The 16,946-nt window shown below is 35.1% G+C and overlaps 1 protein-coding gene across 4 annotated transcripts in view; it reads right to left on the reverse strand.

The window, feature by feature from the left end:
• The window catches only part of BRD7 (bromodomain containing 7), a 37,891-nt gene that overhangs the window by 11,493 nt on the left and 9,452 nt on the right, over positions 1–16,946 (reverse strand). For all 4 annotated transcript variants that reach the window (XM_067020335.1, XM_059044589.2, XM_059044588.2 and 1 more), the window contains exons 3-8: positions 13,328–13,457; positions 12,917–12,974; positions 10,116–10,260; positions 6,169–6,279; positions 1,559–1,743; positions 417–540 (exon numbers count right to left, since the gene is read on the reverse strand). In XM_067020335.1, coding sequence (XP_066876436.1) covers positions 417–540; positions 1,559–1,743; positions 6,169–6,279; positions 10,116–10,260; positions 12,917–12,974; positions 13,328–13,457 — 753 coding nt within the window. The remainder of the gene's footprint in view (positions 1–416; positions 541–1,558; positions 1,744–6,168; positions 6,280–10,115; positions 10,261–12,916; positions 12,975–13,327; positions 13,458–16,946) is intronic.

Here is a 16,946-nt window from a genome sequence, read left to right on the forward strand (position 1 = left end):
TCACTCTATTAAAAAAGGATACTGAAGGCCAGGGAAGGGGAGTGACTTGCCCAAAGTCATGTATTAATTCATATGGTTTTAGAACCAATGTGCTATACAATATGACTTGAAAAGACCAGTACATAAATGTTTTATTTGTAAGCTTTAAGTCTGTGGTTCATTTTCCAACTTTAGAACACATTAACATCACTTAAAAAAAAAAAAAACCAAACAAACCCAAATCCCTCTATCCAGTAACAGAAGATAATACTATGTACTTTACAAACCAAGTATATTATTACTTTTTCTTTTTGTGAGTGTTCTCCTTAAGAGGTCTATGGCACATATGGATTAAAAGTACACAAGCAACTTAAAAACTGAAAGTTTCAGACAACCCGAATCAGTAGGTAATGAAAACAAAGGAAAAGCTTGATCACCTGACTATTAACAAGCCGCCTGGTCAGCTTCCCTCCAGATTCCTTAACAATGCGGTCAATCTGCTCCTGCTCTCTTTCTAAATTATTGCTTTTAAATTTATCTTCAAGTACATCTTTCTCTTTCCTGAAAACACACATTAGTACTAAGTAAAAAAAAAAAAAGATAAGATGAAAACATTAAAATGTAATTCCAAATATGAATATAACTAAAGAGGGGAAATTTGCACTACTGACACCAATTAAAACTTTGTTCCTTAATGACCTGGTAAGGGGCCCTAATAACACACCAACAGGAAGGCAAACCAAGTACGTTGGTTAGTTCCCTCCCTTTTTGTGTCCAGTGCTACTTGCTTAAAATTTTTTTCTTAGAAGATTCACAAAAATGAAACTCCACCTCAAATATGTTTTAAAAGGGGAGAGGAGCACAATGTTTTACAATTTGTTTTATTAAGTCCAATTTTTAAAATTAAAATTTAAACGTACATTTAAAATGTATAAATCTTAGAAATATAACAAAAACTTGTCACAAGTTTACTTTCTTTGCATTATGACAGCAGAAATCCCACACTGCTAACTAAACCCTTCTCCCAGAGTTGACAGCGAGGTGCTGGGCATCAGAGTAGGCAGTGGTGTGACTGGGATATACACGACTGCGTCCGGCCATGCCAGCTGCTGCCCGGTAGGACCAGTGGCTCATTACTGCTCCTACCAGCTGACACTGAGTAGAAAACATGCACACATCTCAGTGACAGCCCATCTGTTTAGAAGGTAGCTTTAACTGTGCTTAGGCTTAAGTATGGTCTCAACTCCTTTGTGGAATGAAATAATGAAAACACACTTTTTTCTTAAACAAACAGTTCTATTAAAAAAAACTCACAGACAATATGAGTCCCTAAAGGTAATTTACTGGTTTTAAAACTACTTTCATACAGAATAGACATTCAGAACTATTTTCTGAACTGTCTTTGGACAATTCCATATAATGCTTTGTATGAGAAGAGGGGTATCATCAAATCATCAAAATGGACTTTCAGGACAAAACCCAACCAACCATGGACCCAAGGCAGGCCCCCAATCAGTATTTTCTCCCAACACTGGTGTGAAAAAGACAGCTTAACCTTAATATTCCAAAGATTCTTTACTTTTTATTTTCCTTATTGGGACTCTTGAAGCCTTGTGCCTCAGTGTCTCCAGAGTCTTCCTTCTCTCTTGGCCAGCAGCCGCTGTCCTCCCCACTCTGCGACGTGTCTGTTCTATCTTTCTGCTTTCGACTTTTTTGCAAGTCTGCCATGAAGTCTATGCTCTGCTTCAGGCTCTGAATTCTCTCCTAAAAATATTCAAGAATATTCTTATTGAATGTTTGTCATTCATTTTGAAAGTAATGCATTTTTCCCCCCACAAGAGTTTGCACTTATCCTGTTATTAACTAGGGAAGAAAAACAATTAAATGTAATCATACCAACAGAGTAGAATATTTAGGAACCAGGACAATAAGTCTATTCCTTCAATGCAGATAATTTCCAACATAAGAGAACGCTTTATAACTGCTGCATCATCAAAAAGTTCACAGAAGAGAAAGTGTGAATAAATACTAAGAATTCTTCACAGTACTAAATTTAAAAAGTAAAATTTAGTTTAATAGGATGTTAAAGTTTTATATTTAACAGAATGGTTTTATCTTCTGAAATTTAAGAATTATCAGGTATTTAAAACCTAGAGCATGTGAACATGTGAAGATCCCTTAAATTCTGGTATCCTGGGATGATCAATGATGATTCTGGCATTTTTCTCAGTGTGAAAACATGCCTCAAGGAGAATAAAAAGGCTGCTAGCATAGTTTCTTTTTCAGAGTGCATAATGTTCTAACCAAAGAAGTATTGTTTCTGTTTTGTGAAACGTGTTGAATTTTCCACTGCATTGATATGCTGTGAAATTGTCATGGTGGTTAAGGACTTGAAGTTTCTGGACAAATGTTAAAGAGGCAGATTTGTTCCCAGTGACTTTTCTGCCTTTTAATTCTGAGTGTTGTCACTGGATAAAATATGGACTGCAGTCTCCTCTGGGCTGCACAACAACAGCAGGGAAGACTTCTGTGGAATAATAGAAACTAGAACTGGAAAGGACCAGAGGTCATTCAAATAACAACAGTGTAGCCCAGAAATGCTAAATGACTCACCTAAAGTCACAGGACCAGTGACTAAGACCAGGCCTCTTGTCTCTCACGATGGGGACTTTCCTCATTATACTCTGCTGTATTAGCAGTACAGACTGAGAGCCTCAAGAAATGGACCCTGCTATTTTTACTGGACTATAATTTTAAAATAATCTTAAAACTATTTAAGCAATATATTTTATGGTAGACAAAGATATGGGTAGAGGAGAAAATACTTTGTTAATTTATTATGCAGAGAGGAAAAGTGTTAACAGGTTTAACATTCTAGTATTTTTCTAAGCATTACACATATTAGCAAATTGGAATTATAATGAACATTCTGTAACAAGCAAAGGTTTTTTTTTTCAGTTAATAAATTTCAAGTATCTCCCCTCTGTATCATTAAATATTCTTTAAAATATTCTTAACAACTGTATAGTATTTCCTCCCATGTACGTCTCATGGTTTAATTAATGACCCTTACTGGACATTTAGCTTATTTCCAAGTTTCTCCTATTATAAATAAAAGTCTCCAGGAATCTCTACCTCTTTAGAATAAATCCTAGGAGTAAAAATACTAGGTCAAAGGGAATGAGTATTTTTAAGGCTTCTGATGTCTACTACCAAACTGCTTTCTAGAAAAACTGTAACAATTAATAATATTTGAAAGTTTCACCAGTGTTTGAAATTTTCTCTGAATCCCTGGCAAACTGATTAGTACCATTAAAAAAAAAATTACTAATTCGATTTTTAAACACAGGTTTTATTTTAATACACACTTAAAAAATATTAGTGTGTGATCTTTCTGTATGCATTTACTGGCCATTTGTTTCCCCTTGTGCATGTCACTTAAGCCATTTCTTACTCATCTATTTCTAGCACCTGAAATGGAGGTTGGCACATAGTAGGCACTCAATAAATGCTGGTTAAATGAATGGGCTTAGATCACATAGTCCTCAATAACCTTTTAATTTCCATTCTAGAGTTTTATAAAGCAGAACCTACATTTAAGAACATTTTCAGATTTTTAGAAAAACATATTATGCATAAAATTAAAATAATTCAATTAGAGAAATTTTCTAAATTTCAACACAAGTCATGGAAAAAAAATTGAGTTTAATTAATTTTAATTTGAAAGCAATGTCTTTCTTTTTTGGTAACTAAAATGTCTCCAAATCAACATACTGTTTATTAATTCTCAATTTTACAAATGTCTAAAGGGTTTGATTCTTTGCCATTAATAACAGCTAACACCTACTGAGTGCTCACTCACATAGCAGGTATGATTTTATAAGGTAAGTACTACTGTTATGCCATTTTACATGATGGGAAAAAGGCTGAGAAAGGTTACATGGCCTAAGATCACACAAAGTCTCAATAACACAGCCAGGACCTGAACCTTTATTAGTCTGATCCAAAGCCACTATGCTATGAATAGTACTATTTATACTATAATGCAGCATTTAGTATTTATTTGGGAGATCAAAAGAATTATTCTGCATATGTCCACTTTTTATAAAAATAACACATCTACTAATAGTCACCTAATAGTCACTACTTGTGTGTAACTGAAAAAATGAATGACTGCTCTACAATCTTTACACTGAATTCAAAAACAGTTATCTTTGAAAAGACACCATTCACAGAAGGGTGTACTGGGCTCTCTTGGGAGATGGGCTATTAAAAGAGTAATTCAGAAGGTCTAAATTTAAACATTTAAAAACCACTACTGTAAGGGTCTCTCCCAACTAGGGTGGAGAGAACAGTCAACAGGAAGCTATAACAGGATGCGTAGGGCTCCTCAACAGGAAGAGATCTGAAAAAAGGGAAGACAACAGAGAGAGAAAAGGGAAAGTGGAAAAGAAAGGTTTTTTTTTCCTGTGCTTCCAGCCATCCCATCCCCAATAAAATACAAGATACTGGAGTTGTTTACTTGTCATATTAACTACATTATTTAAAGATGAGAAAACAGTGGTAGATCAAAATTGAAAATTTTACTTGGATATGTCTGTGAATTAAATTTTATCCTAAGAATTCAATGTACATATTTTGGAGTGACTAAACATTGCATTTGTTGGGTGTACTTTTACTCCAAATACAAAAATAGCAAGTATCTGCAGGTTTTTAAAACTGAAATATGGCTTGGTTCTGGATTCTGAGTTTTTCTGCAAAGAATGGGATAAACATTTTATATTCCCCTTTCCTCTGCATATTTTGCCAAAGATGGGTAACTGGCTTACATTACAGTTTCCCAAGTCTCTAGGAAAGGGTGGGAATTGATGTTGTCTAAATATTAGGAGTGCAAGAATGATCATCAATCTAAATGTTTTTCTTTCCTCAGTTAAGTGGATACAAGAATCTTTCAGAGCCAAGCACACAGACACTAAGACATCTGCACACCAAGGCAATTCTTTAAATGTAAAACTGTGATACAAATGATCACCATAAAAATTGGAAAACCATGTGCATCTACACGACTCATTTCTACTATCCTCTAACTCCCTTGAATTTGAACCTGAGCCCTTGATTCTGATTTCTTTCTCCTCATACCCACTCATTTCTTCTTTGCAAAATCTCTCACATCTTTTTGATCTCCTCCTTACTCTCTTCCTAAAATTAGCACATTAACACTAGCAATTATCTTTGAGATCTCAGATTAAACCTTCTTCTCTACAGATGAGAACACTGAGGCTCAGGGTGGTTAATGGGCCCAGGGTGGGCCAAGGTCCACAAGTTAGTGGAAAAGAGCTAAAACTAGAACTCAGTCTTCTGACTTCCCGCTGTGATAAGGTGCCAGGTTTGTCTCAGTTAATTTTCCGTCCTATGCAGAGTTCTGAGTAAAACCTCAAAAGACGTGATTTATCTTGTGAGCTCTCCTCTTCTCCCAGCAGATGCACATGATCACCTCAATTTGCCCTTCAAGGTCATTCATCACCCATCGCTCCGAGACGAGACTCCCGTCACTTTCTGCCACTATCTACAGTATCTGTTTTGAATAAGGTATCCGTTTAAGCTTCCTCATGAAGCTTGATGATGATGATGTGTCTGTGTCTCTGCACACATGTCAAATGTCTTACTATGTGCACCAGTTCTTATCCTTCAAAGGAAAGTCTGCTCCTGTGGGGAGGTGGCTTTGAGACAATTCCAAATTATCGTTCATTTGTGTACTTTGTTTCTTTCTACTCGAAGGAGTTCCTGTGTTTCACCAGAACATTAGACTCCATCCCTACAAAGGGAAATAGAGAGCTTTCGTTCTAAAAGGTCTCATAATTCATGTAATCTATCCTGTCCTGGAATTCATGTTGATGTTTGTTTCACAGCCAATATAAGTCTATCTGGTGAATACCAACTCAACAGCCTCTAAGTAAATAATTACAAGTGACTGCCAATATTTATTTGTATCAATTCCAAATGAGAATCTTCCTGCTTTAATTTTCTTTTCTATAAAAAAATTTTTTTCATTTAATAGTTCCTACTTTTAATATCATCTGCCTATAAAATAAAACCAGTACTGTATTGGATCTGTATCACTATAACTAAAAAACAAAGGGATACAGATTTTTATAATAATTATTATTTATGACAAAGAAATTCCTTTACCTGGCTAAGAATTTTCATCCCTGAGTGCAATAGCTTCTTTGCAGCTTTATAATAAATGGTCTCTGGTTTGTTGTAAATCATAGCATTAGTACACATTAGTTTGAAGTTATCCTGCAGAGAAAATATTAGGGAGGAATGCATTAAAATGAAACAAAGTACCCTCCTGTCCCGTTTGAAATCATGCAGGTCTTCAAGAAATTAAAAACCACCACCACCAAAAAAAACCCCCAAAACAAAAACAAACCAACAAAACCCCCTTAAATCCTTTTACTGTTTACTAAGCAACATCAATAGCAATTTATTAAGTTTTAAAATTCACTAACAGGGCTTCCCTGGTGGCACAGTGGTTAAGAATCCACCTGCTAATGCAGGGGACATGGGTTCGAGTCCTGGTCTGGGAAGATCCCACATGCCGCAGAGCAACTAAGCCCATGCGCCACAACTACTGAGCCTGGGTTCTAGAGCCTGTGAGCCACAACTACTGAAACCCACACACCTAGAGCCCGTGCTCCTCAACAAGAGAAGCCACCACAAGAAGCCCACACACGGCAATGAAGAGCAGCCCCTGCTCGACGCAACTAGAGAAAGCCCACGTGCAACGAAGACCCAACGCAGTCAAAAAAAAAGAAAGAAAAAATAAAAACTTAAACTTAAAAAAAATAATAAAACTCACTAACAAAACTGCTAAATTAATTTAAATATCCTACTACATTCCTTTCCAAATTCTTAAACATAACTATAACGTAACTATATAAACTAAACGTAACTATATAAATTTTAGATCCCTAGATAAAATTTTAAAATGGGTTTCTTCAGTACAATTTTATTGCACAAAAAAATTAGAAGAAAATACTATCTTAGATTTAATAATTTTAACTGGGTACTTCATTTAATTAAAAAATATTCTTAGTTTTAAAACAAACATCTTAATTCTCCAGTTACGAGTTAAATATTTTACTTCAGATCTTGACTGAAAACTGGGACAATGTTAAATTACCACAATATTTCCTACCAGATTCAAATTAACTGAGCAAAAATGGCAAAACATTTACACTAATTTTAAGTGTGTGGATACTATTATATGCTAAACATAATTTGCAGAATGTTGCAAAATCATGCCAACTTGAAATAAACCATACAACCTCAGAGTTACAACATGTAACTGCAGTAGGCAAATTATCAAAACTGTACTTTTGGTTTAAATTTCAAAGTATGCACATGTGCTGGGGAACTCAATCCCACTGCATATTTTCATGGTTAAGTAATTTTTACATTGTATAAATGTGAGAGTGATTATGCCAAGGCCTTACTAAGTTAAAATGATAAAAACCCAACAAAAAAGAATCTGAGCCCCAAACTCCTCCTCCGAATTTAAAATGAAACATTCAAGCCTCATTATTTAATAATTGGTGATGACAGCTTAGAACACTTAATGTAATGAAGATAGGTAGACTGAATATTATTTAAAAGCATATGAGAAGACTGTTCAAGGGTCACAATAAATTTGATATTAAATTTAAAGGAAATGAAAAGAAGTATATGTGAATCCTCAGTTCTTGGCCAAGTCTCTAATCAGTTAGGATTTTGCTAGGTCCTGGATCCCTAAGAATCTGATGAAAGCTATGGATCCACTCCTCAAGCACACACATGTAATACAAAAGTGAACACAAAATTTTCATGTCATTTTATAAGGTTCCTGGTCCCCCTAAAGGCTCATCCATGGCTACCCAAAGGACCCCATGTTAAGAACCCTTGTTACAGATGTTCTGAAAAGCTTCCATTCCATTAAGAATTATTAAATATATATCTGGGGGTAGGAGAGGCAAATGAGGGGAGACACTAGATGACTATTACACTAAATGACCATTGGCCTATAACTGGCAAGAGAGTACTGGACTATTCTGATTACAGGTCTGATCTGTTAAAGCAATTTGCAGATTCCATGAGTCTTAACTGCCACGTGCTAGGCTTTACTGGACTTTTGTGTAATGGCACTTCATCATTCATAAAGCTGCATGACCTTTCTGCATACTTTTCATGTAGTAATAAAAAAAAAAACCTTGAACAGCCTAATGAGCTGGATAAGCTAATAAATACTACATCGGGCTATGGAATTTTCCTGAGAAAAAAGTGTAGTAATGTAGAAAACTCCAAAAAGTTAAAAATACTTATTCATTTCAATTATGATAAATCTTGACCATTTGCTCAAAAACACTTAGGGGGCATACTTCTATTCCCTCATGTCATCATAAGGGAAAGATCCAAGGAAAACTAGTCACAAAAAGGAAAAAAAAAAACTGTGAAAAATTTTCCATTAAGCAACATATAAGGTCTGAAATATGCTGAAATAAACAGTTCTAGCCTAATTTTTACCAGATAAAAAGTTGAGAAAAGTTTCCATTTCTTTGAATACAAGAGAATACAATTCAGGTTTCTCAGAGTGAAATATCTATACATTCAAGTTGACAGTAAAGACAGAACTAAATACTAGTGTTATAAATTTCAACCGATCAACGTGGATGAAAAAAAGAGAGACCAAGTAAACGTTTACTGTCTTATTTTCCTTCTGTAACTGATTAGGGTCTAGCCCTTAGGTCAGGTGAACACTACAATGTTCAACCAGAAAAAACAAAGATAGAATAGATATTATCTAAACCAGTTAAGTTCGTAATGGTTTGGTACAGAGCAAATTAAAAAAGAAAACACATGGTTCCTTTTCTTCGGATGACTAAAATGTAAAGTATAACTCTGAAACCAACATATATACCAAGGCTATTTAAAGATGGAAAAAACTTCAACTATAACATTAGGCATTATGTATCATCTTGGTGGCTTGTAGGTTCTTTACTTGTAATTTATAAATTTCTTTCTTCTTAAAGTTGAAGAAAATATGCTAAACAAGTATAGCTGAAGTGAACTCAGGGAGCAACTGACTTTCATCAAACTAGAAAATGTAATTAAACTTCTTATTTATCTATCTATCTATCTATCTATCTATCTATCTATCTATCTATCTATTTATATTTTTGGCTGCGTTGGGTCTTCATTGCTGCACGCGGGCTCCCTCTAGTTGTGGTGAGCGGGGGCTACTCTTCGTTGCGGTGGCTTCTCTTGTTGCAGAGCATGGGCTCTAAGCGTGTAGGTTTCAGTAGTTGTGGCACACGGGCTCAGTAGTCATGGCTTGTGGGGTCTAGAGCACAGGCTCGGTAGTTGTGGCTCACGGGCTTAGCTGCTCTGCGGCACGTGGGATCTTCCTGGACCAGGGCTCGAACCCATGTCTCCTGAACTGGCAGGCGGATTCTTAACCACTGCGCCACCAGGGAAGCCCCAAGAAAATGTAATTAAACTTCTGTTTAGTATTTCTAGACAAGCCAATCTATTCTCTATTAGGAAGATGTCTAGAAATAGAAAAAGAAACTACTCTAAATCAACTTCCATTAAAATATTGACTTTATTCAATATCTTGTTAATAACCTATAATGGAAAATAATCTGAAAAAATATATAACTGAAGCACTTTGCTGTATACCTGAAACTAATACAATATTGTTAATCAACTACACTTCAATTTAAAAATATATAAATTTTACCTGCATTGATCTGAAATTAAAAATTAAACATCTTTTCATTTTAAAGGTTGACAAAATATTTTATAGAACACATGAAATTCAAAATTTTACCAAAACCCACAAAATAATAAAAGACAGCAGATGGCTTATTTTGTCTGGCTTTTTATCACAGAGCTCCAAGATGTTTTCTAAGACAAAAAAATACAGATTTTAGGTATTAAAATAAACTTGAGAAAGATTCTGAATACCAGACATGCAGATTTCTGCCAGGATTTTGTACATACAGGATCCAAAAGTTTGACTCTCAATTGAATAGATATGTTCCTTTGTAGCATAGCTCAGTCTATTTCTCCAACACGAGGTAAATAACTAGAGTTACCTTTAGTTCTTCTATGGACTGGTAATCATTGTTCTTGATCTTTTCTTTCATGGTACTAAAATCCATTGGGTGTTTAATGATCATGGAGTAGCCGGGAGCAATAAAATCAGTCACAGGAAATGAAAAGAAAGCACTTGGGTCTTTCCTGTGAAGACAGAAAAAAAGGCAATTTTATTTCTACCACAAACAAATCTACTGGTCAAGGAGCATGAGTCAGAGGAAACCCTTCAGATGTAGAATTTGTAGTAGGCTAATATGTTTTTCACTGAAAACTGAAGTAACGATTTTAAAGACTAATAACTATTTAACAAGGTTAAGATGCTTTACATACAAATTGTACCCTTAAGACAGAGAATCTTTTAAAATATGCAGCTTAATTAATTCATAGCATCTCCAACACAGGGAAAGATGAAACAAAATAAGAAATCTAGATTAACTAACCAATATCTTGTACTCTGGAAGATTAGTACTATGTATTTTTATCAATCACAGAGGAAAAAGCAGAAATAATAACAATGAATGCACACCTGCAAATCTTCCATATTGGTTTCTAATTAGGCTTGGACTCTTGGGCCACAGAGCTGTTGCTTCCTCATGAGTACAGTTGGCCCTCTGTATCCGTGGGTTTCTCAATGTGGATATGGAGGGCTGACTGTATTCACTGGACTGCTGTCATTTTATATACGGGACCTGAGCATCCTTGGATTCTGGTATCTATGGGGGCTCCTGGAATCAATCCCCTGTGGATACCAAGGGTTGATTATATATATTTTCTTAAGCAATGGATACAACTTCTATTGTGTGTGTGTTGGGGGTGGTCTCAAAAAACTGACATTAAAAAGGTCCTCATAACAGCCCCAAACTTGAGACCCAGTGCTTTCCATCATAGGTTCTTAACTCTGGCTGTGCATGAGAATCATTAGAGGAGCTTTAAAAAAATTCCAGTGGGGTGGGAGGCTTACCCTAGACCCACTACATGAGAATCGCTTATAGGAGGGTGGTCCAGGCCATGGTTTTTCTAGGGTTGAATTTTGATATTTCCAGGATAGACAGGGTTGAGAACCATTGCTCTATAAGATTAGTTCATTAGATTGTTATTTTCCTCTGGAAATCTGGCATATCAAAGCTTTCTTACTCCAAATAATCACAGCAATAAAAATGGTTATTATTAAATAAACATATTTAAAAATAATAATAGGAGCAATTTAAAAAATATATTTACCACATGCCAGGGCCAGTGGTAGGGAATTGAGATATTTTATATCTAATCCTCACAAAAGCCATCAAGGAGGTGGTATCCTCACTTAGAGATGAGAATACTGAGGCTCAGAGGTCAAATGATTTGTTCTAGGTCATAAATCTGATAAAACAGAGATGGAATCTGAATTTAGGTGTGTGCGAATCTGCCTTTGTTCTTCCCAGCAGGACGCCTAAGCAGTGAGATTAAAAAGTACCGAGAATAAGCAAAAATGTCCAGTCTGGAACTTATACATCCAAATGCATATTATCCATGAAAGCTACTGTGAATAACACTATGAAGCATCTCTGGAGGGCCTCTTCAGAGCAAATTATCTACACCTCCTAAAATCAGTCATTTTAACATAGAGTCCCACTTGGTTTGACCAAAAATGCTATTATTAAACTTGGTCAATTAAATTCTTTACCGGCATTTGCACTGAGCCTCAAGGATGAAGAATCATTAAGGCTATTCCAAAAAAATGGGGCTCTGGGTTCTAATTCCCAAAATGTTCTGAGCAATGTGAACATCCTTAGACTAAGAGAGACCCTGATAAGTAGATTTCTTTTAAGGAGACGTCATTACCCTACATTCCGGTCTTACGTTTTAAGAAACAAAATTAAAAGGTGGCCAAAATGCTTTATAGTCATACATTCTAATTGAGTTGGAATGCTTAATACTTACCTGTTCACTCCTTTGGGACAAGTAATGAATGATTTACTCAAGTGTAAAGACTTGAGATGTAAATATCTCAATTGTTCTGTAACACCAAAAAGGAAGAGAGGCCACTAATTTCTGATTTTCACTGCAAAGCTGAATAGGTGTTGAATACAGATAGCACTAGAGGCTTTACCTTAAAAAATTATTTATGATATGTTCTGGGGTTGACATATAAGGCCAACATGGTAAGAAGAAAGCTCATTGTTAGAATGCATGCCCTAAACCCATGAATCCTCTCAATAAGGTAAATGTCTTTGAGCTGAGAATTCAAATTCTGAGTAAAGAGAGGTATCAAAATAAATATTTTAATGAAGATCATGTTATTCTTTTCTAAGAACTTAACATTAGTGTTTTCAAGATGTTTTAATTTTTAGAAAAAATTTCTGCATTTAAGAGAGGGTCACAAATCTCATTTATGGCTTTTGTCTCTTCTCCCAGACTTGGTAATTGTTGAATATTCACAGCAGTGATAAGCACTGCACAAACATACAGAAGGTGTGTTTATGTATTAGCAAATGGAAATATCTATATTGTTTAATCCTGGTTTGAAGATTTAACATCAGAAGTTACTTTAGATTATGGAGAAATTTGCCATTAAGAATATTAAGTAACACTCTTCAAGCTGCCATTTAAAACAAACCAAATGAGAACATCTAGAAGTCAGCCTCTTAGAGTACTTCTATTGCCAGGCAAAATATTTATCATCCACTTTAAAATCAAGTACATTTGGATACAGGCCACAAAATATGGCTTTAACAAATAATAATAATAAAAAGACGTGGTTTGGATCCTGTATTTCCCATTTCCATTTCCATGCTATAAAAATGTTGGAAAAAACATTCACCTCTGCAGTTGTCTCATCAGTTGATTCAAAGCTTCTTGAAGGGGTGTCTGTTCTACTTCTAAAGTAAAGAAGAAAGGAAAAGAGTGTTTTAAAAAGGAAGATTCTAGAGAGTATTGTGTAGCTTATTTTCTTTCTATATATGACCTATCTCATACCCATCATTAAATATCTCATAGAGAAATTCCACTTATCTTTCAAATATGGTGAAGCATGAGAATATCAAGTTCAAAACAGAAGCTAACTTAAAGCTCTTAAGCAGTGATATAAATAAGAAAACTTAAAAAAAATGTTAATTTAACAGCTTTTAAACTTTAACTTAAAAGCTAAAAACCCAGTCACGTTCCCTGGCTACCATCTTTAAAATAATTTCAGCCTCCTCATTCAGGACAGTTAATTCAGAGTTATTCCAACCTTCTTGTTTGGCTAAAGAGCTTGCAAGAGGCTTCTCAGGAGGCAAGTCTAATCCTACAGGGGCCTGACACTGGAGGTCTTTTTCTGCCTCATTGTCCACGCGGTCCCGATCTCGCTTCTTTTTATCTTCCTAAATGGAACAAAGGGAGATAATTTAGAAATACTCCAGAATCAATACCTCTAAAACAAATCATTTTAATTTCAGTGGAAAAAAAGAAGGCACTAAAAAGATTATTAATAATGAACTCTTAATGTACTTTACTGCCATCTACTGGAAAATAAGAGAATAATATGTTCATAAAGGGGGGAAAAAAGTGCTTCTCTATGGTAGAAATAACCAATTAAAAAATAATACTATTCACAAAAGCAAGATAGTATACCTAGCAGTAAATCTAATAAAAGATGACCAATACCTTTTAGGAAAAATTATGAAACATTACTGAAAGGCCACTGTGGAAGATCTGAATAAAGGAGATATACCATGTTCATGAACTGAAAGATAGTCAATTTGCTCCAAAGTAATCTATAAATAAAATGTAATACCTATCAAATTGTAAGACAGGATTTTTCATGAAATTTGATAAGCCAATTGTATAATCTACCTTGAAGAGTGAATCAAGAATAGTCAGAACAGTTCTGAAAAAGGTCACAATAAAATGTCTTATCAGATAATAAGTATTTGTATAAAGTGATAATTAAGACAATGTGGGTCTGACACAGGGACAAATGGACCTATAGAACGTATCACAGTGCCCAGAAACAGACACATGCACATAGAAAAGTCTTGATATATCACAGATTGGCATTATAAATCAATGACAAAAGGGTAGTGCTGGGACAACTGGTTATCTACATTTAAAAAGAATATGAAATTAGATTTCCACCTCATACCACATGCAAAAGTAAATTTCAGATAAATTAAAGACTTAATTTTAAAACTTGAGATAAAGTAAAAGAATCTTTATGACTCAAGAGGAGGGATTTTCTTATCTATAAAGCTAAAAGACTAGCCTATTGACTGAGAAACACAAATAACTCAAAGTATTAGCAAAAATTACATAAAGAGCACCTACAGATTCATGTAAAAAGGTAAATAACCCAATAGAAAATGGGTAAAGGGTATCATAAGTAATTCCCAGAAAAAAAACTGGAAATGTTAAGAAACATGAAAACTAGTTTCAGGCTTCTTGGAACTCTGGGAATTATGAATTTAAAAACTGGAAGGCATTTCACATCTCTATGATTGGTAAAAGTTAAAATGTCTAAAAATGTCAAATTTTGATGAAAATGTGGAGAAAAGTGGCTCTCATACCTTGCAGGTGGGTGAGTAAATAGGTACAACCATTAGAACAATAAACAATATCTAATGAAGCTGAAGCTACCTTTATCCTACTTCTCAGCTATTCTACTCCTGGGTATATACCCTAGAGAAACTTCCTTTCACAAGTGTACATGTAGACATGTGCAAGTTTATTACAGGACTCTGTGAAATAGTAAAAAAATTAGGAACAACCTACTAAAAGGAAAATGGATTAATAAATTATGGCATATTTACATAGCAGGTAAAATTAACAGTCTAAGTTATACTGTATCAGCATGTATTATATTCAGAAACATAACTTCTGGAGGAAAAAGTTGAGAATTATTACAAGATCAGTTATGTAAGTTTTGAAAATATATTAGTGTATTTTACAAACATATGCAGAAGGAGTAAAATTATAAAAACAAGTTTTCATGCGATGCACTCCAAATTCACGGTCCTCTGTAGGGAATGAGGAAGAGGAATGGATTCTGGGAGGGTACACAGGAAAGCTTCAACTGTGTCTGTACTCTAATTTCTTAAAATAAACCAAAAGCCAAAAATACGAACAAAAGGCAAAATGTTACAATTTGTTAAAGCTGAATGGTTGGTATCCAGGTGGTAGTTTTTGTAATTCTCTGTTCTTCGAATTTTAAAAATTAAATTTTATAGTAAAATTGTCCAAAAATGTCTATTTGATGCTCAAGATTCTCAATAGGATCTTAATTTTCTTGGCCCATGTCCAAATTTCTTGTTCTAGTATCAGAGCAGTGGTACTCAAAGTGTGGTTCCCAGAACAGCAACATCAGCATCATCTGGGAAATTGCTAGAAATGCAAACTCTGAGGTCTCATTATGGCTCTCAAGCTTCAGTGTGCATCAGAATCACCTGAAGGTCTTGTTAAAACACCAATGACTAGGACCTGTCCCCAGAATTACCAATCCAGTAGGTCTGGAGTAGAGCCTGTGAATCTGCATTACTAACAAGTTTCTAGGCTATATGAGTGTTGCCAGTGCAGTGATCACACTTTGAGTATCACTGATACAGAGCTTCACATTCTATTCTCAGAGTCCAAAGCATCTAATACAGAATATATGACTGACTGAAGCTCCAGAGAACAATGTTGTAAACTGTACTCATTGTGCACTTGATGTCAGTTTCCATTAAGTTGACTGCTGTCTTTTTTATGGCCTCATGACATATTTTGGAGCAGCAATTTTTGACTCAGGAAAGTTCTGTATCTTTTTCCCAGAAAAAACTAGCATGAATCTTTTGTAGGTTGGCAGGTTTAGAACAACAACTGTTCAATGGAAAGAAGACCCTCAGAGACAAGACCTCTTCCTATTAAATGTAAACTGTGGATAGGAGGACAGCCTGAAAGGCAGTAAGCACTCTCCTAGGTGGAAAGAACTAAGGCCATAGTACAAGAAGTCTGGAGAAGGAGTTGGCAAACTTTTTTTTTTTTTGGTGAACGGCCAGGTAGCATAATTTATGCTTTGTGGTCCATAATGTCTGTCTCAACTACTAACCTTTGCTGGTACAGCAAGAGAGCAGCCACAGACAATATGTAAATGAATGGGTGTGGCTAAGTTCTAATAAAACTTTATTTACAGAATCAGGTGGTGTTGGCTCTAGTTTGCTGACACATGGTCTAGAGGCTCAAGTTCTTGCTCTAGCTTCATCCTTAACACACTCTGACCTTCTTAGGCACTCATTTACTCTCACTAGGCCTCTTTATCACCTGCAAGATAGAGATTCAACTGTTGATTCTTATTTATCTTAGAGTGTATGAGATGGTGAAATGACCATGAAACAGAAAAGCTGAAAAAGTACCAAAGGAAGGTATAATGTCTCTGAACTACCCCTATCTGGTAACTTTATCTAGTTAGACTGGTCTATAGTGACCACTTTACTATTTGGTATGGCAAGAGAATACTGCCTTCTGGGCCAGAGTCCAAAAGAAAAAAAGAATATAAAAAACATATACTTGGAAACTACCCTAAAGTGAAAGGAGATATTGTAACATGTTATTGCCAGACTAGAAATTAGATCTAGCTTCTAATTTACTAGAATGTAAACCTGAACAAGTTATTCCACTGTTTTAGTCTCAGTTTCACCTGTAAAACAAGAGGCTTTGATCTCTATAGTTCTCTCTCCACCTAACATTCTGATTCCTACCTTCCAATTTTTTTTTTATGATTCCAAAATACTATAGAACCCTATCGTTAATGTCACTTACTAAAAGTAACAGATATGTAAAACCAGAAGTTAACACAGTGCTGGTTAAGAGTGGTTTATTTTGCTAATTACATAGAGAAA

This window comes from Kogia breviceps, chromosome 18, assembly GCF_026419965.1.
Source record: "Kogia breviceps isolate mKogBre1 chromosome 18, mKogBre1 haplotype 1, whole genome shotgun sequence".
Lineage (NCBI taxonomy): Eukaryota > Metazoa > Chordata > Mammalia > Artiodactyla > Physeteridae > Kogia > Kogia breviceps.